This window comes from Plodia interpunctella, chromosome 28 (assembly GCF_027563975.2).
Source record: "Plodia interpunctella isolate USDA-ARS_2022_Savannah chromosome 28, ilPloInte3.2, whole genome shotgun sequence".
Classification (NCBI taxonomy): domain Eukaryota; kingdom Metazoa; phylum Arthropoda; class Insecta; order Lepidoptera; family Pyralidae; genus Plodia; species Plodia interpunctella.
The window spans coordinates 2,261,164-2,286,809 of record NC_071321.1 but is presented as its reverse complement, the minus strand read 5'-3'; the positions used below and the strand labels follow the sequence as shown (position 1 = coordinate 2,286,809).

The 25,646-nt window shown below is 34.9% G+C and overlaps 1 protein-coding gene across 1 annotated transcript in view; it reads left to right on the top strand.

Moving 5' to 3' along the window:
- The first annotated feature begins 402 nt into the window (after nt 1-402).
- Nucleotides 403-25,646, top strand: part of LOC128681882 (scavenger receptor class B member 1-like) — a 47,171-nt gene continuing 21,927 nt past the window's right edge. Inside the window, exons 1-4 of the mRNA XM_053766167.2 lie at nt 403-450; nt 11,671-11,914; nt 22,091-22,201; nt 25,308-25,452. Coding sequence (XP_053622142.1) covers nt 445-450; nt 11,671-11,914; nt 22,091-22,201; nt 25,308-25,452 — 506 coding nt within the window. The 5' untranslated portion in view covers nt 403-444. The remainder of the gene's footprint in view (nt 451-11,670; nt 11,915-22,090; nt 22,202-25,307; nt 25,453-25,646) is intronic.

The following is a 25,646-nucleotide window of genomic DNA, read 5'->3' as shown; positions in this document are numbered from 1 at the left end:
CCCATAGCCCTAAACAATACAAATTCGTGTTTATACGGACGAATGACGTAACGCAACGATCAGAAAATTTGAATAAATTAACTAAGGGCCTATGGTCAAGGAATGTCATAGATAATTACCGTGCAGCTAAAGTAAAGATGAATGCTCAGTAAGGCTGAATCACAGTTAGATCGCTTGCCATCATTTCGCAACGTCTCGCGCGCTGCATCGGACAAATAGCCGTTCGCGCGCTTTTCAAAACTCGAACGATTCCGAAAACTTTAAGTGCTGTTCTTTTGTTCTTTTTTTAAATTATTTATAATCCTTTAAAATTTCTTTACGTGTGTGGAATGTGAACATTTTGCCATATATTTTTTCGATTTTATTTAGACAGTTAATATTTGGTGATGTTTTAAAAAAAAAAAAGTCTAAGTGTTGTACTTCAGTGCAACGACCTGCATATAGATGAAGGTAATATTTTAATTTATACTCTGTGCCTGTGGGTAAAATCGTTTATGTATAGTGGCTATTATTGCGGCTTGTTACATAGTTTACATCATAAATCGATTGTCTGCCATTATATTATTATTTGATGGAATGCTATAACTCGTTTCATTATTACGATAAGATCATTAAATAAAAGTGCTATCTGGTATTTTAAAAATATGATGTGATATAAAAAAAATGAATATTTTGAATTATATACTTAGAATTGTAATATAAAAAGATACTAATAATTTTGGGCATTTTATGTGAGCATAGCACAGGTAAAATATTAAAACAAATAAAATTAAAATTAAACATAAACAATACATAATCAAAATTAATATTAAACATTTATTTTTATTGAAGTATTTTTGACATAAAAATTATATTTTTTATTTTCAAAATTAAAATTATAACCCCTATATATTGGGACACATTTTTTTATGCTAATAAAAAAAAACTATCTATTAAACTTTCGTATGCAAGCTTTTTTTAATAACAGGTTATATGACACCATAAAGTATTAAAATAATCTATTCTATTCCACGTGTAAGAGAACACGATAATGAAATGTCACTATAATGGAATAATTTAATTGAGTCATATTACAATATTTTTTGTCTTCATTTCTTTGTTTTCATCTTCAATCAGGTGCTAAATACATGGCTCTGAATCCATGCCATAATCGGCTCCCGACGGGGGAAATCTACAACGGTTTACCAGCACGGACATGGGTTTTTGTCAGGCGTTAAATGCCACAAGACCTCTCTGCCGACAATAAATGCTTGTGGCAAAAGTGACATTTTTGAAAACTTTTTTTCATTCATGCTCTTTTAGCCACATATATTCTAAGTATATAATAAGATGCACATCTGGAGTCATTGCTAATAATATTGCCTAGATATTTAAATTTGTTAACCTGTTCTTCAATGACGAGTTTAATTTTTTCTGCTTAAGGGTTTCGTGTGAGTCTTGTTACGTAATTTTCGCTTCCTTGGTATTTATTTTTAAACATATTTCTTCAAATTAATCATTCATCTTGTAAGTATTATTTCTAACTGTTCACTATTCTGATTCTGAGACAGCTGCCATATCGTCTGGGTATCTATTAAAATATACTGTTATTTTTTTAGAATAGGTACCAACACTGTTTAAATGAGTTTCTTTCAGCATTTATTCACAGCAGTGTTCGTTCCGAAATAAATAATATATTAAAGAATGATGTGAAAAAGTGTCTGGGAAGGTTTAATCAATCCATTACATATAATAAAACAGTAGAAAATCTTGTAATTTGAATATATTTACATAAAAACAAAATTAGGCGATAGAGTCTAGTAACAGAGAAAAAAAGAAAAAAAAAACTATATGTCTGTTTGTCTGTTTGTAGACGCTAATCTTCGGAACTACTGGACGGATTTTAATGAAACTTTTTTGTTATATAGCTATTAAGCCTGGGCAAAACAAATGTTGTATCTGTACATCATTTGGGGCATTGTCAGGGCGTCATTTCTATATTTCCTATAGTTTAGCTGTACCATCGTTGTTCTCCATCAGGTGTTGCAGTTTTCAAAATTTTTTATACCCTATATATTTGCTTTTTTAATACTCATCAATCTGATGAGTATTTTCTGTTAAGATAAAAAATCTAATATCTGGAATACTTTATACAGACCCATGATGGTCCAGCGAAACTATAGGAAATATGGAAATGACGTCTTAACAAAAGTTGTTCAGTCTGATGAGCATTTCCTGCTGATGTATAAAAATCGAAGATCTGGAACACCTGAAGAAGAGTCATAATGGTCCAGCTAAACTATAGGAAATATATATTTCAGTCGTATGAGCATCTTCTGTATAGTTATCGTTACGCTTTGTCTGTACCGTTAAATTTCTCTAACAATTTTGACTCCTTACCAAAAATTGTTCGGCCACGCGAACGTAGTCACGGTCATCAGCTAGTTTCTAAATAAAAGCTTTAACTTTGACAATTGGCTTTGTTTTAGTTAATTAGGTTTTTGGTATGTACCTAATGTGACTTATACATAAGTATATTACTTAATCGATTCAAGGTGCCACAAGAAGAACCATTACCTACTAATTGTGAATGTCAACTAACAAGCACGCAACTAATTAAATACATGTTTCTGACCGCGAAATTGGGTCACGTTTGCTGTTTTATATTGTCATGAACATCTCTAAGTCACCTCCTCATAGTCCTTTGCGTTCGGGGCTACGACGCCGCGAAGCCCGGAGCCAACGTAAAATGACGAATAATATAATAACAAAAAAAACCTTAAAATTTTGAAGTTTCGCCTATGATTTTGACATTTTTAACGTCAACTGTCCTTAAGAAAGATATTGTTACGTATCAGCTGTCTAGGATTATGTATCCCTTACTTGCCTCGTACAACATCCATGAGGATATAGATAGAGTGATCTTATTCTAGAGCGGTACCACACATTTTATATATATTATCACTAGCTGCGCCCCGGTGCTTTGTTCCCGTGGGAATTTCAGGAAAAATACCCTATATGTTATTCCAGGTTATATTCTACCCATGTACCAAATTTCGTAACAAAGCGACCAGCAGATTTTGCGTGTTTGTGTGTGTGTTTGTTACTCTTTCAGAGTAACAAACACATACATCCTTACAAACTTTCACATTTATAATTTTAGTAGTATTTAGCAAGTAGAATGGACATCACAATGAAGGTAGTTGTGATTGTAATTAAGAGACATGACCTAAGAAGAGTTTTTTTTGTACATTCCATCCCTGCAGTCAAAAGGTACTTAAGTAAATATTTGATCAAAATGCATCGATTTACGTCGATCTCGATATACACCTAATCTACTACTGATTACATACTCGACTAATTATATACCAGATCTTGCCCGGGGCTTCGCTCCCGTGTGAATTTCGAGATAAAATATAGCCTATAGCAATCTTGGATAATGTACCTTTCTAATGGTGAAAGAATTATTGAAATCGATCGGTAGTTTCGGTGATTACCCGCCTCAAACATACAAACTCTTACCATGTTTATTGTAATAGTATAGATGTATTGATAAACGTTAATGGAAGTGCGTCAATTAATTTCATTTCCGTATTAGAAGTAATGAGAACCTTTGACACATACTTGAAAGTTGAACCGATAATACGGAGATGACATTATTATCACAGATCACATCGAAAACCACGTGCATAACTAGCACATGCTATTCACATTAATCATTACATAGTATAAAACATACTCATCCACCGAATCTGTCTTTTATATATGTTTCTAATCTTTCTTCTATTAAACACAGTTTTTTTCACAGTAAAAAAAAATTAAGACCCATTCAATTCATATAATTTTTTTTATTCAACACTAGCGGCTCGCCCCGGCTTCGTTCGGGTAAAACCATAATAAAAATGGCCTATGTCACCTCTGAAGGTTTCGCCTATCTCTGTGCCAAACTTCATCAAAATCGGACTAGTAGTTTTTTGAGTTTATCCATTACAAACAAAGAAATGAACAAAAATATGAATCTTTTCACTTTATAATATTAGTATGGGAGTATAGATGATGCCAATACGCGTTCTTGAAAAAACGTTATGACAGACGGACAACGAAACAAAGGTACCGTTTTTAGATAAAAAACCACTCTTTATTTTAGAATTAATTACACGTTTTTATGGCGCACTGCGGAATGCATTTAGTGAGTTCAGTTGAGATGTTGAGACACTATTAACAGATAATATTTCTTCATCAGTGCAACAGGATTCAAGCGTCGTAGTTGCGATGCATATTTATTTATGAGACAATCTTAATTGTCAAATTATCTGCTACTAGATGTTGCCCAGGGCTTCGCTTCCGTGGGGATTTAAAAAAATTATATAATAAACAAGAACTTTTTAAATCGGTTTGTTAGTTTCTCAAAAAACTAAAAAATTAAAACATTTTATTGCACCGAAAATAATATACAATTTGAACAAGACAATTAGAAATCTGTACATAAAGGAAAAAGTAGGAAAGCGAACCCTGGGCGTCGCCGCTCAACGGCTGAGGAACCGAGAAAACGCTCAATGAAAGAGAGAACTAGAAAGATATACAATAGACGGCCTTATCGCTAATGCAATCTCTTGCAGTCAATTCGAATCTTGTCATATTTTTTTTCTAATAGTATAACAAAGTACATAAAGTACATGGTCAACAAGATATTTGTTAGACAAATTAAAAAACAACAACTTTAAATATTCATTTCGCTAAAACAATTGAACTGCTGAACCGATTTTAATCAAACATATCTAAGAACCACCGCATAAAAATTAGCTATCAAATAAATAAATACACCGCATCCAAATCGGTTCACCCGGTGATGAGCTACGGTGCCACGTACACAGACAGACAGATACACTCAGCGGTCAAACTTATTACACCCCTCTTTTTGTGTCGGGGGATAAAAAACATGAAGCGGAGAGCGTTTTCAGTAGTCAAAGTTCAGTTCGCTTTAGCGGATTTTCGGGGACAGTAGGTTAATTTCATAAATTATTCACAGCGACACAAAATGGAATCGCGAATGGGCATTAGGTTCGTTTTTAACCAGATTTTTCGCACCCGAAAGTTTTGTATGAAAATACATTAGGACTTACAACACTGTATCCATAATTTGTCTCATTATAAACAGACCTTTAGACCTCTGAAAAGTTACGAAATTTTCTGAGTAGGTACATAGACGACACACTTACCTGAGTAAGGCACTTCATGAATTTTCATGAATTTATTTTTCTTAATAACATTTTTCTTGCAAGTAAAACAATTTTCATTTACGCGTCCGAGCGTAATAGGGTTGTCACCTTTTTGTCTCAATGAAAGTACTTGTACATTGGTTATCCTACTGATATTATAAATGCGAAAGTTTGTAAGGACATATGTATGTTTGTTTGTTACTCTTTCACGCAAAATCTACTGGACAGATTGTTATGAAATTTGGTACACTGGTTGAATACAACCTGGTATAACACATAGGCCACGTACTTTTTATCCCGAAATTCCCACGGGAGTAAAAGAAGGAAATAAAAAATCTCAAAATAAAAAACAATTTATTTTTCTTACACTTCTTGTTGTGTTTTAATATATTTTTATATTTAATATATTTTTATATTTAATATATTTTTATATTTAATATATTTTTATATTTAATATATTTTTATATTTAATATATTTTTATATTTAATATATTTTTATATTTAATATATTTTTATATTTAATATATTTTTATTGCTTTTCGCAAGTTGTACATTATTAACACTGCTAATGAAATACAGAAGCATTTAGACCACTGTCTTCGTGAAGGCAATTGTTTTACCGCCACCACATTTAAAATTAAACTAAAATACACATTACATCACTTGTTACAAATGTTGCACTTTACGTATTCAGTATGACTTTTGTTTTGAAAATAAATATATCTTTATTGCTTATATGAGGAGAAAGAAAAAGTATTATTTGCATACTTCAATTTAGTATAGTGTACGATTACTCGAAATGACGTCCTAATACTATAATATCTATTTATAACATAAATCTAATATTGTTCTAACTTTTGCCCGGGGCTTCTTCTTCCCTCGAGGACTGCTTCCGCATTTAGGCCTCTTGTCTGGGCCCTTTCTGTGTGCGGAGTCTGAGCCGCTGATCATTTTGCCCAGGGCTTCGAGCGCTGTAATTTTTCGGGATAAAAGGTCCTCCGTACATCTAACTATATGTATGCAAAATTTCAAGAAGATTGTTTGAGCGGGTAGAGCGTAACAGATGTAACAAACTTACTTACGCATTTATAATATTAGTAAAGATTTTAGGATAAGTTGATATAAAGTATGGGTGACAACCCTAAGTGCAGCTGTCGGACAGTCAAGGTCGCGGAAGCAATGGCCGTGAACTCAACGAAAACTCAAAAAATTTTCTTCACAATGACTATTTACAAATGGACTCTCAACACTCAACGGCCCACATTCATCACAAACATGTACCGTGGACTCAAAAGAAACTGGCACAACACACCCAGAACCGCAGGCAAATATTTGTGAACACAGGTGATATTTTCCCGCGCTGGGAATCGAACTCAGGATCTTTATATAGCGGGCGTGGTCACTGCGCCATGGAGGTTGTGAAGTACGGCGGTATATAGTAAGTATTTTTGTTTGTTATCAATAAAGTCAAAAACTACTGGACCAAGTCGGATGAAATTTGGCACAGAGATATAGTAGACTTGGAAGTTGCACCGCCTACATGTTATTAACCGCGGATGAAGCCGCGAGTAGACTTCTCTGGCGTTATAATGAAACTGTAATATAAAATTGCAAGCAGAAATAAAAAGAACACGTTTTTCTATGAAAAAAGGTTGCGCGTTGATGTCTATTGCCTCTTCTTTTTTTTTTCAAAAATAAGACATCAACGCGACTTAATTTTTTTTTGTATTGTTAATATGTACTAGCTGCGCCCCGGGGCTTCGCTCCCGTCGGAATTTCGGGATAAAAGGTACGTTATATATTATTCCAGGTTGTATTCTACCCGTGTACCAAATTTCATAACAATCCATCCCGTAGATTTTGCGTGAAAGAGTAACAAACATACATACAAGCTTTCGCATTTAAAATCTTAGTAAGGCTAGATTTTTGCTCACGGCTTCGCCCGCGTGAATATCCCTTCCAAGTAAATAATCGAAGTAAAATATCTATCTTTATCGCGTGTACTGCTTATTTGAATTAAATTCGTATCGTCTTTAGTCTAGTTCAATACTGATTTGGAAATAATGATTTCGAACGGTTTTGGAGGTGCACCAAAATCTAAACAAAACCAATCACACACATACAAAGTACGAGAGCTGCTCGTTAATAGTATAGGATGTATGTATGTATGTGTGTTTATCTATAGCGCCTAACCTTTTGCGGTCGAAAAGACTAAACGGCCAAGGTCTCCTCTCACTACGCGGACTGTATCGACAACACAACCAATAACATTCAAAATCCATTCTAATATTATATAGAGAAATTTTGAATTTATTTATTTACTAGATGTTGCCCGGGGCTTCGTTGGCGTGGAAATTTTGAGATAAATATAGCCTATAGCAATCTTGGATAATGTACCTTTCTAATAGTGAAAGAATTTTTGAAATCGGTTCGGTAGTTTCGGAGATTACCCGCCTCAAACATACAAACTCACAAACGCTTACCTCTTTATAATAATAGTATTGATATACACAACAATCTTAATATATATTTTTTTATATTAAACTACAACCAAATGAAAAAATAAATAAAACTAATTAAAAATAACAAACCATAAAAAAAAGGATAACAAAATATACATTTATTTACAAAAATGCCAGTCCGTGCAGTTCGTGACCTTGAGATAGTGTGCCCAAAAGGCTGACAGCATTGCCACGTTGAACGGCAATGCTTATTCTCTGGTTGAGATATATGCCATAATTTTGATCACCTGTTACATCAATGATTTTGGTGGAGTAATGAGAGAAAAGATTTGTAATTTTGTTCCGATATTATTGAAATTTGGCAAAAAAAAACGGACAAAACCTTCAGGAGTAATATAGGCTTTTTTATTATGGAAGTGACGGACCTCGAATCTAATCATGGAAATAGTAGGTACTTACCACGTACCATGAGTCTAATATAAGCTGACTATGACTGACGTCCTCGGTGGCGCAGTGGTAAAGTGCCTGCCTCTGAACCGAGAGGTCTCTCTCGGGTTCGATCCCCGGTCGGGTCATGATGGAAAGTGATATTTTTCTGATTGGCCCGGGTGTTGGATGTTTATCTATATATGTATTTGTTAAAAAATATAGTGTCGTTTATTTAGTATCTCATAACTTATTTTGGGGCTAGATCTGAATCTGTGTGATTTGTCCTAAATTATTTATTTATTTTATCTGTTATCCTCAGGTGCTCGATGCCGCATTGATAGTTCACTTTCCATTATGTGATAATGAGACACGATAATCAAAAGGTCCCAGGTTCGAATCCTACTCGTGCCACATGAGTTTGTATACCAATCTGACTCGTGTATAGTTATTATCAACCACCACATGCTTCCGGTGAAGGAAAACATCGTGAGGAAACCTGCGCACCGGTTGACAGTTTATTTCAGTAGTCTGCATTCGACTACTTGCCACTACCTAGATGTCGATAGTCGTAAAATGTCAATGTCATGTCAGGTGCCTTTAGGCGCTCCGAATAAAATCTGACACCAGTGTAATGCAATTATAAATTTAATTTTATACGGTATCGTATTCAAATCGATTTACTGACCTGAATATAAACTTATATTGGGAATCCGCAAACAGAAACCATTTTTGATAGCATGGGTGTATGTTTTTTGCGCAAAATAATTTTTATGAATAGTAATACTTCCTTGTAGTTATTTATTAAACTTGTCAGGCTACTTTATCTATGCATAAATTTAAAAGACAGAAAAACAATTTCAGATCTGAATATAACTAGATACAAAACATCGAATTTGGCGACCTCCGTGGCGTGTCACCACTCCCCTGCCCGCTATCTGGAGGTCCTGGATTCGATTCGTAGCGCGGGGAAGAATATTTGTACATGTGATCACAAATATTTGCCTACGGTTCTGGGTGTGTTGTGCCAGTTTCCGTGATTGTATCCATCGAATTGTGTCCGCGATACAAGCTTTGCTTAGTGTGGGCCGTTGAGTGTTATCTATTCAATTATAGGTACTATTAGCGTATAAAAACAATACTCTCTCTCGTCTGTTCGAGGCTGTGACGCTACGAAACCAGGTGTCAGCGTAAAATATAAACTAACCACAATGTTTTGTATACTTCTGACGTCAACTCCCATTGGAAATGCTATAATATTGTTAGCTGTTGTCTAAGCTTTAAGTTTATGTTTCCTTTGCATGTATTGAAGTGTCCTATTATACCTTGTTCATAATCGCTTGCGGTAAAAGCGTTGCGCTTAAACAGACGTTGACGTCAAAAAAAAAACATTTTTTCCTTTTTTCTCTTTTGATCTAAATTATAAAAAAAAGGATTTCAAGACAAAAAAAAATGTACGAAACAAGACGTGAAAGCTATAAGTACAAAGAATTTTAATTGTCATTTACCTAATGGGCTACCTTTGCAATATCAATCTGTCTAATAGGCTATGCAATATCAATTTGTCTAATAGGCTATGCACTATCAATCTGTCTAATAGGCTATGCAATATCAATCTGTCTAATAGGCTATGCAATATCAATCTGTCTAATAGGCTATGCAATATCAATCTGTCTAATAGGCTATGCAATATCAATCTGTCTAATAGGCTATGCAATATCAATCTGTCTAATAGGCTATGCAATATCAATCTATCTAATAGGCTATGTAATATCAATCTATCTAATAGGCTATGTAATATCAATCTATCTAATAGGCTATGTAATATCAATCTATCTAATAGGCTATGTAATATCAATCTGTCTAATAGGCTATGCAATATCAATCTGTCTAATAGGCTATGCAATATCAATCTGTCTAATAAGCTATGTAATATCAATCTGTCTAATAGGCTATGCAATATCAATCTGTCTAATAAGCTATGTAATATCAATCTATCTAATAGGCTATGCAATATCAATCTATCTAATAGGCTATGTAATATTAATCTGTCTAATAGGCTATGCAATATCAATCTGTCTAATAGGCTATGCAATGTCAATCTGTCTAATAAGCTATGTAATATCAATCTGTCTAATAGGCTATGCAATATCAATCTGTCTAATAAGCTATGTAATATCAATCTGTCTAATAGGCTATGTAATATCAATCTATCTAATAGGCTATGCAATATCAATCTATCTAATAGGCTATGTAATATCAATCTGTCTAATAGGCTATGCAATATCAATCTGTCTAATAAGCTATGTAATATCAATCTGTCTAATAAGCTATGTAATATCAATCTATCTAATAGGCTATGCAATATCAATCTGTCTAATAGGCTATGTAATATCAATCTAAAGCATAGAAATATCATTGTGTTTGTCGTTCTTCATGGGAATTTCGGGAAATTCTTTTTTTATTTCCCTACATCCAAGGAACCTACATCATACCAAAAAAAAAATCAGCTATTTACTCCCGGCTTTTTTAGTTTCGTTTAAAAGAGAACGTGTCGACGCAATGGCGTATTTTACGTTTCATGGTACGCCCCCAGTTACGGAAGTATTTTATTACGATATTTAATTATAAATAAATACATAACACATAACTCTCAATTGTCTTGGTCACGAGCTGTGTCCAGCAGCTGACCACCAAAATTGTATTAGAGAAATAAGTTGACAACGTTATTCTAATTTCAAATATGTTTTCATTGTCAAGAAAATTGCCGCCGATAGTTGAGTTGTATTTTTGGTTTCCAATATATATTTACATTTTAATTGTCACTACACAAGAGTTTCATTTATTACGACCATAGATATTGTTCAAGCTGACAGACCTAAATCAACGCATCGACAAATAGATTGATTTGCCCCACTTTCATCTATTTGATGGCTGTCTGTTGAATTGTTCCTTATAGTTATTGATCGATTTTCAATTTCCTGTTTTATTTAGATCATTTTGAGTTTATTGATATCATACTGCATATAACAGTTGTCAGGACCAAAACAAACACTTAAGAATCAGTGTATTTATTTGCCCTCGCTTAATATATTTTAAAACTTATCTTAAGACGTTAAGCCTTTGGATCGAAAGGACCTAGGTTCGAATCCTCGTGCTATTATTATGGTAGTTTTCATCGACCAGCACTTACTTCCGGCGATGGAAAACATCGTGAGGAAACCTGCACAATGGTTGATTATTAATTTGTGTGTGAAATGGAGAAGGCAAACCACTCCATTAATAGTTGTAAGAAAGTTGAACTTTTCAGCTCTTTCACGTGATAATAATTTTTAAATCAAAATCACTGTCTGAGTCTGTTTGTTTCTTTCCCTCCTTTATATGGATTTTGATGCAGTTTTTACTATTTAGATAATTTATTCTCGAAGGTTTAAACATACATAAAAGACACGGTGCGATGACGGGCCAGATCGCTAGTTTTGAAATAATAAGACAGATTTTAAAGATATTTTATTGATGGAGCCATGGACCCTTTTAGTTCAGTTTTCAACTGCACAATTAAAATAATTTCTCATTGTCCCCAGACCAAAGACACCAGAGTATCTTCAGAATCCTTCGCCACGATGACGATGGACTCCGATGAGAATACCGACTCCACCGCCGCTAGCGACGCCACAGACTCCCTGAACAGTCTGATAGACAGGGAGAAGAGCATAGACGATTGCATAGACAACTGCATGGATGTCAAGTGCTCTCTGGCTGAGCAATGTCCCGTCACTTGTGAAGATTCAAGCTCAAAGGATAAAGGGAGGAAGAGCATATGCTGCAGTAAGTATATATAATATTTTATAATAAACTAGCTTTAGTCCGCGGCTTTTCCCTCGTGATTTCCCACGGAAGCAGTTATTTATCCGAGATGAAACGTACCATATGTTCTTCTCCGTACTTCAAACTAATTGTATGCAAAGTTTCAAGCAGATTGGTTGAGTAGATAGAGCGTGAAGACGTAAAAAATAGGTTAATATTCTCTCTCTTATCTTCGTTTATTCCTGGTTGCATTGACGGCTGTGGCGACAAAAGATCGCAAGTAAAGATAAACTTTTAAATTTTGATGATTTGGCTCTAATTTTATGAACAACTGCCTAGAGACCCGAGGTTAAAATGTAGTGAAAATTATGTAACGTAATTTATGGAAGGAAAATCGTTGTGTGTGTTTAATTTCATTCCACTTAATACGACTATAAGTAGAGACTTAATATTTACGTATTAAATTTTCAGATACTGATTTTTGGTTGGTAACAAATTATATCAAGTGTTATTAAATTAATTAAGTGTTATTAAACAAATAAATTGTATAACAATTCAAAATATTTTTTAAAACCTTGAGCTCGGCTGGGTTCTCTCCACATTGTGTCATGATGAAATCAACACTTTATTTTTATGAATACTTATCGTAGCGGCGCAGTGGTAAAATGCTTGCCTCTGTAAGGGAGGTCCTGGGTTCGAGCCCCGGTCGAACCATAATGGAAAATGATCTTTTTCTGATTGGCCCGGGTCTTGGATGTTTATCTATATATGTATTTGTTATAAAATATAGTATCGTTGAGTTAGTATCCACAAGTCTCGAACTCACTTTGGGGCTAGCTCAGTCTGTATGTTATTTCCTGTTTCCTTTTTACGATATCTATCCTAAACATGCACTTTTTATATTTTTTCTGTAATTAACCTATTTGTAGTAATCGCAAGTGAATCTGGTTCGTGACAAAGGCATGCGCCATCGGATCCACAAAGCTTGACCTAGCCTAGCTTCCATTATAAGATCTTACGAGCTCTGAATGCTAACACGTGGACTAATTGTCTACGGTCTATGGCAGCGGCTCTCAAACTTTACTAACAATGTAATACATATATTTAACCAATAATCTGAAAGATAATGATTGAATTTTATTATTATTGCAGCGATGTTTTTTATTAGACTGTTAAACCTGTAAGAAATTTATTTAAATGCTGTATTCCAAGTTCCAATGAAGTTGAAATGGTTAAGGCGCCTGTGAATCAAAAGGTCTCAGGTTCAAATCCTACTCGTACCGAATGAGTTTGTATACCAATGTAACTTATATATAGTAGTTTTCATAGCTTGCTTCCCGTGAAGGAAAACGTCGTAAGGAGACCTGCACACTGATTGATTAAGTTGAATTATTAACTTGTATGTGAAATGGAATGGGCCCCAACATTGTGAATCCTATTGGCTCCACATTGAGAACCGCTGATATATAACTACAATGTAACCACATTGTCAGTATTAAAAACTTTACAGAGCGTCAAATAGACGCGCACGCGCACCCGCCTTGATTTTACGCATCGGTGACTAGTGGCCGAATGGTTTAGCCGCTCACCTGTGCTCATAAGGTCCAAGGATCAAATCTAAAAGTGCTACATGAGTTTGTATACCAATCTAACTCTGTATAATTTTCATAGACCAACTCTTGCTTCTGGTGAAGGAAAATCTGCACACATCTGCACATGCTGGCTTATGTTCGGGAAGAGAGAGGGGCAGATTACGAAAAAAAATCCATATTGCGATACCAATTGGGAAAAGCATCAAAAAAAATTGTGTGATCCTCAGGGCGTTTCCAATTCCACACTATTTATAATTATAACTAGCGGCTCGTTGCGACTTCACTCGGGTAAACCATATTAAATTATAAACCCAAACCCAAACGTTCTCCAGGAATCACTCTTATCTATTTGTGAAAACCGTAAAAAATCCGTCCGGTAGTTTTTGAGTTTATCGCGATCATACAGACAGACGCGGCATAGGTGGAGTTATTTTTATAATATGTAAAGATGTACTGTTATGTATGTATTACGTCACACTAGCGCGAAAAACGTCAGCGCCTCCATACATTTGTATTGGACGTTTCCTTATTGAGTGCGTGTGTTTTTTTTTATTTTGCTCATTGCATTTTAATTTGTTTTAGATGAGTGTACCTCGGAAGCTTTGTCGATTTTGTGTTGAGATTATTGAGTGCAAAGTTAGGTTATGTAATGCTTCATTATCAGCCATTTGACGATCTGGGATACCGTTTGCCTTCCTATAAGATGGTACTCAATCAATTCTTTTTTGTTTTTTGTTTATCCAACTATGTGTAATTCTCGATAGTTTTTTTAAATGCACGAAAACGATCAGGAACTATTATCGGTAATCCTCCAGAATTTTCTTCTGATTGCTCCCGTGTTTCCAATGCGCGGGAATTTCTCTTGAAAATCTGTGGGCATTATTGCATCACGGTCCAAATGCGGACTGATGAGTTTGTATTGTAATGTTAATGCTAACTCCTGACTAATATTATAAATATGCGAAAGTAGGTTTGTTTGTTACCTCGTCGCTTCACGCTTTACCTGCTTAACCAATTTCTTCTTCTTCTTACTTAAGAGCTATGCACCTCTAATCCTCGGATATACATTGAAGGTTTCGACATAAATTTATTCATTCATTATTAGTTCAGTCCTAAAATAGAATATTTATTTATTAAATTCGAAATTTTTGCCGAAAGCATATGTTCTCATAATCCTTTGTTCTCACCACAGTCGGGTAATAATTATTATTTCATACGTCTGTTACGTCGCCATCACAACAATAAATTAAAATATGCCTCCCAGCATCCGAGCCTATAAAATCGAGGCCGAACGCACTGCACCGAGAATTACAATTGCCATCGGCATAGGTGATTCCTACTCCTCGCGTAAGGCTTGTTGTCCATAACTGGCCTAATTTATTCCAAGACTTTATGAAGAGATTTCTAATACCTGTTATCTTAAGTATGATTTTTCTGAGGTTTCTTATCCTAAGATGTCTTCACTGCACTAGAACATTTAGGGGAAAAAGGATACTTCAGCCATTTATGCCCTTAAATGGCCACCAACCCACCAACGAAGCCTTTTACGAACACTATGCGAAGTCACGAGGAATAATTTGACACTCACTACAGCCAAAAACGACCAATGACAAATAAGTCATTTATTTATGTGTAAAATCATTTATTTATGTGTTCTATTCGCAGTGATTTCTGACGTCCCGAAGCCCAGATTCCATAAAAAAATTAATCTTTATGAAGTACCTACCTATCATAAGTTATCATCATTTTTCGACCAGCGTCTGTCCTTTAGGGAATACTATTGTTGCCCCGTATGACACCCACGGGATAATATAGCGTTGTCCTATTTTTCGTAGGTATTTTTGTCCTATTGAGATTAATTCCAAGTATGTGTCATGTATTAGCTTAATACCTACGTGCTTCAGAAGGCACGTTCAGAAATATAAGTTGACTATTCCTTAGATTTACAGTACCAGGTACCTATAATTTTTATTCTGTAATATTCCTTTTACCTTACCTACCTATACCATCGAGTTACCCTGCATGAACCTCTGTGGCGCGGTAATAGTGGCGAGATTGCAATGAATTTGCGCTGATGTGCTGTTGACTGTACTATATTTGATGGAAGACAAGCATAACTTATAATGTATGTATGCAAACGTATTATGTCACATCCAAATCATTGTCTATGAAGAATTTTGATGTAGTCTATTGTTCTTAAGGTTATCGATCCTGATGCCATAGACACGGGTAGCATCTTCCCGTTTTTCTTGTCGTGCAATGCGATTAACGGAAAAACTGCAGGGCTTTTGCTTCTTTTTTACCACTTTTTTTACCTCTTTCTCATCTTAGCGTTTATTCCGCCGCCATTGAGCTTCGGAGCCCAGGGTCCGCCTTTCTAAGTTTTCTCCTCCACTTCGCAAGGTCCTCGGCATCCTTAGTTTTCAAACTCCCTAACTATATACATATACTTAATGGAAAGTAAAAATTGAGGGATATTTTAAGATGTATACAAATTCATGTGGCATGAGTAGGATTAGAACTTGGGACCATTCGATCACAAGCGGATCCAATCCTGATCCTAACTAATATTATAAATGCGAAAGTAAGATTGATTATTTGTGACCTCTTCACGATTAATTTACTTAACCAATATTCGTGAAGTTTTGCATACATGTCATTCGAAGTACGGTTAATAACATAGGGTACCTTTTATGCCGGAAATTGAAGGATCCCGTGGGCAATTCACGCGAGTGAAACCGCAGGCAAAAGCTAGTGTATCTATAATAGATGTTACTTAAAATTACATCAAGCAGTAACATTCACAGCCTCTGTGTTATTTTTTACAATTATATTATCTAAGGAAGAAGAAATATATAATTTAAATCTATTATCTGTTATTGCATGAAAATATAAATGACGAAGCGACGCTTTGTATGAAAATTCCCATACAACATTCTCACATCCGATACACCAGTGTATATTCTATTATATCAAGATTGTGTCTACATACACACAATGAGGTCATGAGACTCGAAACTCCATCAAGAAGCAAGGAAGTTGCACAAATAAACACATTATTATATTTCATTGTAAAAGAGAAACATCGAGAAACTAAACGCAAAAAGACAATTTTGAATCATTTCGGGGATTGATTTGGTATATTTTTTTTTTAATAATTATTAGTTTCCCGGGTTCATTCAATGCAAATCAAAATCAAATCAGAAATTAGACCTTCACAGGCACTTTTTCATGACAAGTTTTATATTATAATATACCTATTAAGTGGTTTCTCAAAAAGCTACAAACTTGTGCATTTCGGAACGACCACTGCTGAGAAGAAATGTCGTAAGAAACTCATTTGAACAGTGTTGGTCCCCATCATGCCAGAAGGGCTTACCATTATTGTTTCTAACACGTTTTTTCTCTCTAATGTATAACAAAGTACATGGTCAAAAAGTATACAAAACAAAACATGTTACGATTGTGATTGCTGATAGAAAAAAAACATAGATGTAAAATACGATTAACCAAACAAAATATACGAAAATCGAGCGGACCAGTTTCCCCGGCAGCTCCCGTTCACGAGTCCCGTTGACGCATGGGTCAGGCATCGCAGAAGCTCAACTACAAACAAAACGTAGTACAGTCAACAGCACACCAAGATACCCTATATGAACCTATATGGTGCGGTATACCGGCAAGTTTGCAATGAATTTGGGTAGGTTGATGTGCTGTTAATTGTATTTTAAATGTGACAGTATTTTTAAAAGCTTTTATTTAACTTGACTTGTATGTTAAGTACAAATCTTGCAAGTATGGTCTAGACTGAGGAATATACTGATGTTATTTTTGGTATAGACCACGGAGCACGGATATAGCACGGGTATAGCACGGATATAGCACGGATATAGCACGGATATAGCACGGGTATAGCGCGGATATAGTATGTATTCGTGCTGCAGTCCATAGATAAGAATATATTACTGGCGTAGTGCAGACATAGTCGGAGAGTGAGATACTACGATAGGAGTAATATTGTTCTGTGGTGACATAGGCTACTATATTCCGCGGACTGAGTCTCGGTTATGCTGCTAGTGCAATATAAAATGTACAGTTTATTTAAATCCTTGGCCGATATATTTATAACCGTGAACCGGTACAACATAACATGTTGCCAGAGTACGTTGAAATTATCATATTTACGACAAAATTGCACATTTTGAAATATTTAGGATGTCGACGAACATCTAAGCACATATTTATTATATGTTAATGCATCGTGGAGGTTTACGGAAAGAAATTTAGATGTATATGAAATTGTTTTAATTATATTTCTATTAGGTATTCAAATTCAAATCATTTATTCAGAAATTAGACCTTCACAGGCACTTTTTCTCGTAAATTTTTGTATTAAATAGTTATTTCTCACAATCTACAAATTACTGGCATTTCGGAACGACCACTGCTGATATGAAATGCCATCAATCATTTGAACAGTGTCGATCCCTATCATGCCAGAAGGGCTTACCATTATTGTTTCTTACTATGTTTTTTTCTAATAATATATAAAAGTACATAATGTACACACATATAAGCAACTTGCTTTATGCCGCCCTCCGCCCGCGTGAATTTCCCACGGGAACAGTTATTTTTCCAGGACATAAGGTACACTATGTCCTTCTCCGTACTTTAAAACATATGTATTCAAAATTTCAAGAATATTGGTTGAGCAGATACAATGTGAACAGGTGACAAACAAACTTTTTTGCGTTTATAATACTAGCTTTTATCCGCGGCTTCGCTTGCGTGAACTACCAACAGGAGAAACTTTTTTTTAGAAAAATGGGACTCTGTCATTAAGAAAGATATTGGTAAAATTCTACTAATATAATAAATGCGAACGTTTGTGAGAATGTATGTGTTCATGTTTGTTACTCTTTCACGCAAAATCTAATGGACTGATTGTAAGGAAATTTGGTACACGTGTAGTGTAGATTATAACCTGGAATCACACATAGGGTACTTTTTATCCCCAAATTCCCGAGGGAGCGAGGCGCCGGTGCGCACCTAGTATTAGCTTTGTTGATCATATTTTCGATGTTTAATAATTTCGGGCAGGCAGTATAAATTACTTATAAAATACTTAATATTGCGTTACGACCCATAACTATGATTTTATATGCCAATTATTTTAAACTTAATAGCAATAATATTGCAATGCCTTATTATACGACCAATATAATACATTGTAAATACCAAATTTTTGTATTGGTACGAAATGTAGCGGTGGTGGTGTTATGGTTAAGACGAGCGTCTTAACCTACGGATCCGAAGGTCCCAGATTCGAATCCTACTCGTGTCACACGAGTTTGTATACCAATCTGACTCATGTATAGTAGTTTTCATCGACCACCACTTGCTTCCGGTGAAGGAAAACATCGTGAAACCTGCACACTGCTTGATTCTTATTAACTTGTGTGTGAAATGGAGAAGGCAATGGCAACACGCCAAGAAAGTTGGTGTGTGTGTTTCATTCCACGTAATAACCACGACCCTCAGCCAATGAGGAATACGACTATGAAGAAGACAAAATATAGTAGAATATAGTATAAATACATAGTATAAAACTTAGTATTGTACTTACGCTTAAATCTATCCCTATGTAATCTATATCTAGTAACCTTGGAGCTGTCTAACTATAATACAAATGTGATATTTCAAAATGACTAAATGATTTTGATGGCCAAGTCACAGAGTCTTTCTTTCATTGTCGACTGGATTAGTAAAAAATAATATAGAAAAAAAGCACACATAAAAAAATAATACACAATATAAGTATTATATGTTTTCCATATTTTTTATTAATAAGAAATTTTCGAGAAAAAATCTTGTTTATTTAATGTGTACCTACTTGTTTTTTCCTATATTATTTTTTACTAATCAAGTCGACAATCAAACCTTGACAAACAAATTGATTTTATTTAAATGTTGCGTTTAGTCCCATAATGTATTCATTAAGATAACCAAGATCTGTCAAACTCTCAATTAATATTTCATAATCACTATATTTACCATCAAATTATGTTAAATTAAACTAAAAATAACAACAGTTAAGTTTTTAAAAGAATACAAATAAAAAATAAAAAGTTATAAATTATCTACACGCCTGTCTAGTTAATGTACCTATTGTTACCGATAATAAATTTTAGATAACAATTAAAAGTAGTTTATAAAGGCAAACGTCAAATAGACTCTGCAAACATTTGATTGACCTCTGTTTATAACATGACGCTAACTAAACCACTAATTGAAGTGTGAACATAAGTTAAAGTGACGACTGATAACATATAAACATACAGTCTGAGGGACAAGGAAGAGTGTTTTTAATTTTGTATGATGTACTGCACCCCGGGGCATCGATCCCGTGGGAATTTCGGGATAAATATACCTTATGTGTTATTCCAGGTTATATTGTACCCGTATACCAAATTTCATAACAATGGGTGACTATTAGCAATAATAAAAAGAAAATGTACTTGAAAACTGTATTATTTAATTGTTAATACATAACAGAAATATACCAAGAAGTATATTACTCGCGACGGTTGTCGGTTGACGACTGAGGTCCATTTGTCCACACGTACACACAAACTAACAGTTCAGACTATTAGCAATAATAAAAAGAAAGTGTAGTTGTAAAACTATATTACTCCGAACATAAATACTTTAAAATATTGCACAAGTTAAATTAAAGCTTGTAATAATATACAATTTAAAATGTAGATAGACATATCGCGTAGATACTATAGTGAAACAAACCATACGTGTTTGTAATTATGAAGTTTTCGTATAAGACTTCCAGTCCTCTTGTCGTGAAATATAGGGTTGTCATACTATTACAAGACACACGCTCCAATTTAAGGGACATTAAAAAGGGGTATTTAAAAGAAAGAGATGTAGGACGACCTTCCTTTTCTATTCAATACCTGCATCTCTTTCTGTAGTCCTTTAAATCGGAGCGTGTGTAGCCGGTCTAAATCTATACATGGAGGAATGTTTCACTCGACAAGGGTCTCAAACTGAATAAACTTATTCGCAAAAACTATTCCGTCCAACCCTGGGGCTTACGATCTTTCAGGACTGATCTAAAGTTTTCTCTATTGCAATATCATTTCAGCGCAACCCTATTTGTACATGACACTTCTTTTATAGTCACATAATGTGATAATTATGTAATTCACAAAGCCGTTTATTAAACGAAGACCTTACGATGCATATTAATACTACATGTTGACAAGGTCACTGACCTAATGTTGAGCTCTTTATATAAGCTGTTACAACATTTTTGACACCAGATGAAATAGTGAGTCTCAATTTTATATTCAATGTCCAAATCATATTCTTAACTCAGTCAGTATTATATTCTATTTATACTATTATTACCCACATTTGGTACCTATAGTTTTAAGCAAATTATTGATTAATAAAGAAATTTGAAAAAGAGCTAGCGTTGGGAAATGACAATTTCCCGGGCCGTCACATGTGGCAGATTGGTCGTTATAAGTCCGGCTACACTATAAGGGACAACATATTAACTGTCTCGTTTCATCTCGTGTCTATTGCTTCCCTGTCTACGTTTCGCTCCGTTATTCTTCGTCACATTGACGTCAAAATCAATAGAAAACAACGGAGCTCGACGAAGCATCGTGCTTGCAACAAGCGCAACGTAGCAATGTGGCCTGGCTCTTACTGCTATTCAGAGCTACACGTCTTGGAGAATTTCACAATAAAAAAACCTATTTATCATTCTAGGAACCGCGCGCCGTTTGTAAATCTAGAATATTTCTTGTCATTCTTTCTCTTTCTTGTCAGTTCTTTGTGGTCATATAGCGCAAAAATGACCCTGTATCATATTAGACTTATCTTTGTGGAAAACTATAATCGCCAAGGTTAAAAAGGTAATAATTCGTTTTAACGACATTTTTAATTTATATTTCAATGAACAAGACAATGAGCTACATTATGATTGATATATAATTAGTACCAATATAAAGTTAACTAATTTACCTTGGTGCAACTAAGTAAATAAATGAATCTAGGAAACCGCGGCTTTAACCTTTAATTATAAATATCTAGCTACTTCATAACTGTTAGACTGTTACAAGCTTTTATTTAGTTTCACCCAATATTTCTTTTGTCTATTTTGTTTTGGTTTCACCTTTTTGGATTTTTGAAAATTCCACTCCGAAAGGAGTGAAAACCCTTCATGTGAAAGTTCTACACCGTTAAAGTTAGTGACTTGAAAATTTGTTTTTTTTTTTTAGTTGCTTACAACAAATTAAAGGATCACGTGTTTCAAGTTTTTCTGAAAATTAACCCTCAACCCCTTCAAAATAGAGGTGAAAGATTGTATGGGACTTAATACAATTTTTAAGATAAAATGCAGATAATTGATAAACATACTCTTCATCATTTTTCTTAAGGAATGACCGAGATTTTATCCTGAAATTCACGCGGGCGAAGCCGCGGGCAAAAGCTAAGCGGGCAATATATATATATATATATATATATATATATATATATATATATATATATAATCAAATTATACGTTGTTTTTTTTTAGACACGGTGGCGCAGTGTGTGTGGGGACTAATGCTGATGTTCCTGTCGGTGAGCGGGTTCGTGTACACGCCGCTGGACGTCATGTTGCGGGAGAAACTCAACATGAGGCCTGGTAACACTTTTGTATGCTAGTTATACACTATGGCTACCTAAGGTCTACATATCTACATATCATACATCTTGATACATACAAATGCTGTCTCTTTTTCCCTTAGGTACCTAATAATAATAATAATAATTACACCATAGCCTCCAACTTCTTGATCTGAGACCCTCTACTTACATACCTATGCAAAAAGCCGCCATCTTAAATACATGTCGTATTGTCCGAAAGTTTCTCCAAATTGACGAAAACGGACAGACTGACCTATCAGGAACATAAAATAGATAAAATCTTATCATTTACTTGGTTTACGCCCGTAAATGATATGATAATACCAGCTCATGCTGAGAAAAAGAAACAAAAAAAAATAATAATAAGTGTTTGAAGGCAAGCCAGAGGTAGGGGTCCTGTTTCCTCTCGGTTTCCACTCCGACCTTGGGGAAGGAAGGCGGAGGTGAGGAACAGGGGCCTCCCCTGGGAGCACTTAGGTCCGTGGGGTCGCTACTCCCCAACAGCTCGCCACAAGCATACAAATAATAAGTGTTTATTTCTCTCCACAAAACAAGAAATCTTAATATTAAATTAAAGTACCAAAATTAACAACTTGAATTTGTGGGAGCTGACGCCTGTACTAGGAATACACCTGTATTACAAGTCATCAGGCCCCGCCTCTTGATTATATTATCTAAACGTAATAATAGTACATAGGTATAAGTAGTAAGTATATCGTGTTGGGTTCCCCATTTTTATGCATACAATTTTATGTCATAATTTAACATGGCATACTTTTACTTATCATAATAATAGTTAGACACAATATTAATTTGGCATAATGATTTAGGCACATTTTTTTTACGCACACCTACAATAAGAATAACAATTTTTAAGCATAATATTCTAAAGCATATTGGCAGCTTATGGGTGGCCCCAGGGCCACCCCGCCGCACCCTGACCTACTGCTATACTATAGCTTTATACAAATCAAAATTATGGTCAAATACATTAAGCCTAAACTATAATTATGCTTATTGAAAAGGTATGCCAAAAAACAAGTATGTCAAAATATTATTATGTCAAAAAAATTATGCTTAACTCGTTATGCTAAATTAAATTGGGGTAAAAACCCATAGTGTTGGTACGAAACGAGTAGAAAATTTGAGAACGTGTGGACGCAATGACGTGTTACGTGTTTTATGTTTCATGGTAGCCCCTCTTGGTTCTGAAGCCTTACGGCTGAAAAGTATTTTTTTCCGGATTGTTTTTTCTCGTTTATCTATTTAAAATCTAGTGTTTATTTTTATTTCCGCAAGGAAAACCAACAATGAGTATTCTGATATTAAAAATTATTTTGTTATGAAAAGTAACCACCAGCCCCATTCGGCTTCGCTGGGGTAAAACCGTAATAAATGAATACTATATATTATATTTATAAACCTACCTCAGTAATCATATTATCTATTGTAATATATACCTCATTCAATTCAATTCAAATTATTTATTGCTTTTTACAATGTACAGTAAGGTAATTCAGTAACTTAGTAACCTCAGTCATTACAATCTAGGCACAATGTAAATCCCGTCGGGCATTGCAATTTATAATACAAATTAGATTAAAATTAAGAATATCAAATTATAAGTCAGTAAATTACAATATTAAATACATATCTTGTGTAGCGTAGTCGAATTAGGGCCTGTGCAATTTGATAACAAATAAATATAATAAGTAAATAAATATATAACGCGCTCTTCATTAAACTATATTCAGTATCGTAATCAATCCGTTCTCATACTGTCAAAAATCTATGGAATGGAAAGGCCACCGGCCGTTAGTTACGTAAAATCCACGTAACTGTCAAACAGATAAGTTTACCAAGTTCAAGTGACCGGAAGCGACACTGTGTCAAGGTTTAGTATATGCACCGTGTCTACAGTGAGGTGTCGACCATATTGTAATTATATGCTTGGTTTTATATGGTTTTGCTATTTACATCTCACTATCGAGTCGATTCGCAGTGAGACGAAGCGAACCAATCATATTACAGTGTAGCTGTTGCGTCACAATGGCGATTGGTTAGCTGTGTCTCACTGCGAATCGATTCCATGGTGAGATGCCAATAGCAAAGTCGCACTAAGCACTCTGAGGGCGAAGTGTGGTGACTTTTCACTTCTCACTATCGAATCGATTCGCAATGAGGCACAGAGAACGTCACAATTCGCCATTGTGACGCGACGACAACCAAACCGCAATGTGATTGGTTAGCTGCGTCTCCCTGTGAATCGACTCCATAGTGAGATTTGAATAAAATGTCTCAATAACAATGAAAAAGTGATGATATGAATGCGAATGTATAGATGCGCAATGGTGTGAACGCACCCTAAGCCTAACAATGATGTGACTATGACTTCGTAACGACTTTTATTATGTGTCTTTAAACGTCGGCCATGAGATTAGGAGTTAAGCGCTGCATTCATACAAATTAACTGATTTATGATAATCACTATAAGGTTATGTTTAAATTAAAAACTTTGACATGACAGTGTCAATGTGTATTCCATACTAGCACTAGTGGCTCTGCGAACTGAAGACCTCGCGAGCATACAGATATTGCTGATAGAAGGAACACCATATTACGTTTATCATGAAATATCATAGTATAAAAAATGTCGCCTACTCTTGCTGTCTGTCCCTGTACGCTTTGATCTTTAAAACTAGGTTTTTTTAATAGATAGTGTAATTCCTGAGGAAGTTTAATTTATATAATTATTACTAGCTTTTGCACACAACTTCGTGAGAAAAAATGTGAGTAAAAATCCCATTCCCGTTGGAATTTCAGGAAATTCCTTCTTAGTGCTTCCCTATATGCCCCAGGGAACCTAATGCCAAATTTCAGCTTCCTACGCCCAGAAGTTTCGGCTGTACGTTGTCTGTCGTTCAGTCAGTCAAGTCACTCAGTAAAGGAAGAATTTTATATATATTGATTGATAATGATTTTACTCCAGCGAAGCTAGTTAAATATATTATAATTTTCATCATTAAACACTAATATTATAAATGCGAAAGTTGCCTGTCTATTTCGCTTTCACGGCTAAACCTAATTCTGTGATTCTCCTCCAGGTTTCCCCCCCTACGAGTGGTGGGCCGACCCCCCCGACGAGGTTCGCCTGCGCGTGTACGTATTCAACGTCACCAACCACGACCGGTTCATGGCTGGACTTGACAACAAGATCAACGTCGAAGAAATTGGGCCTATAGTCTATTTGTGAGTATCTATCTTGGTTCTGGTTCATCGGCAAAGTTGTTGATGACTAGTTGTTGCATGGGGCTTCGCTCCCGTGGGAGATTTGAGATAAAATATAGCCTATAGCAATCTTGGATGATCAATACCTTTCTAATGATAAAATAATTTTTGAAATTGGTTCGGTAGTTTCGGATATTACCTGCCTAATAGATAAA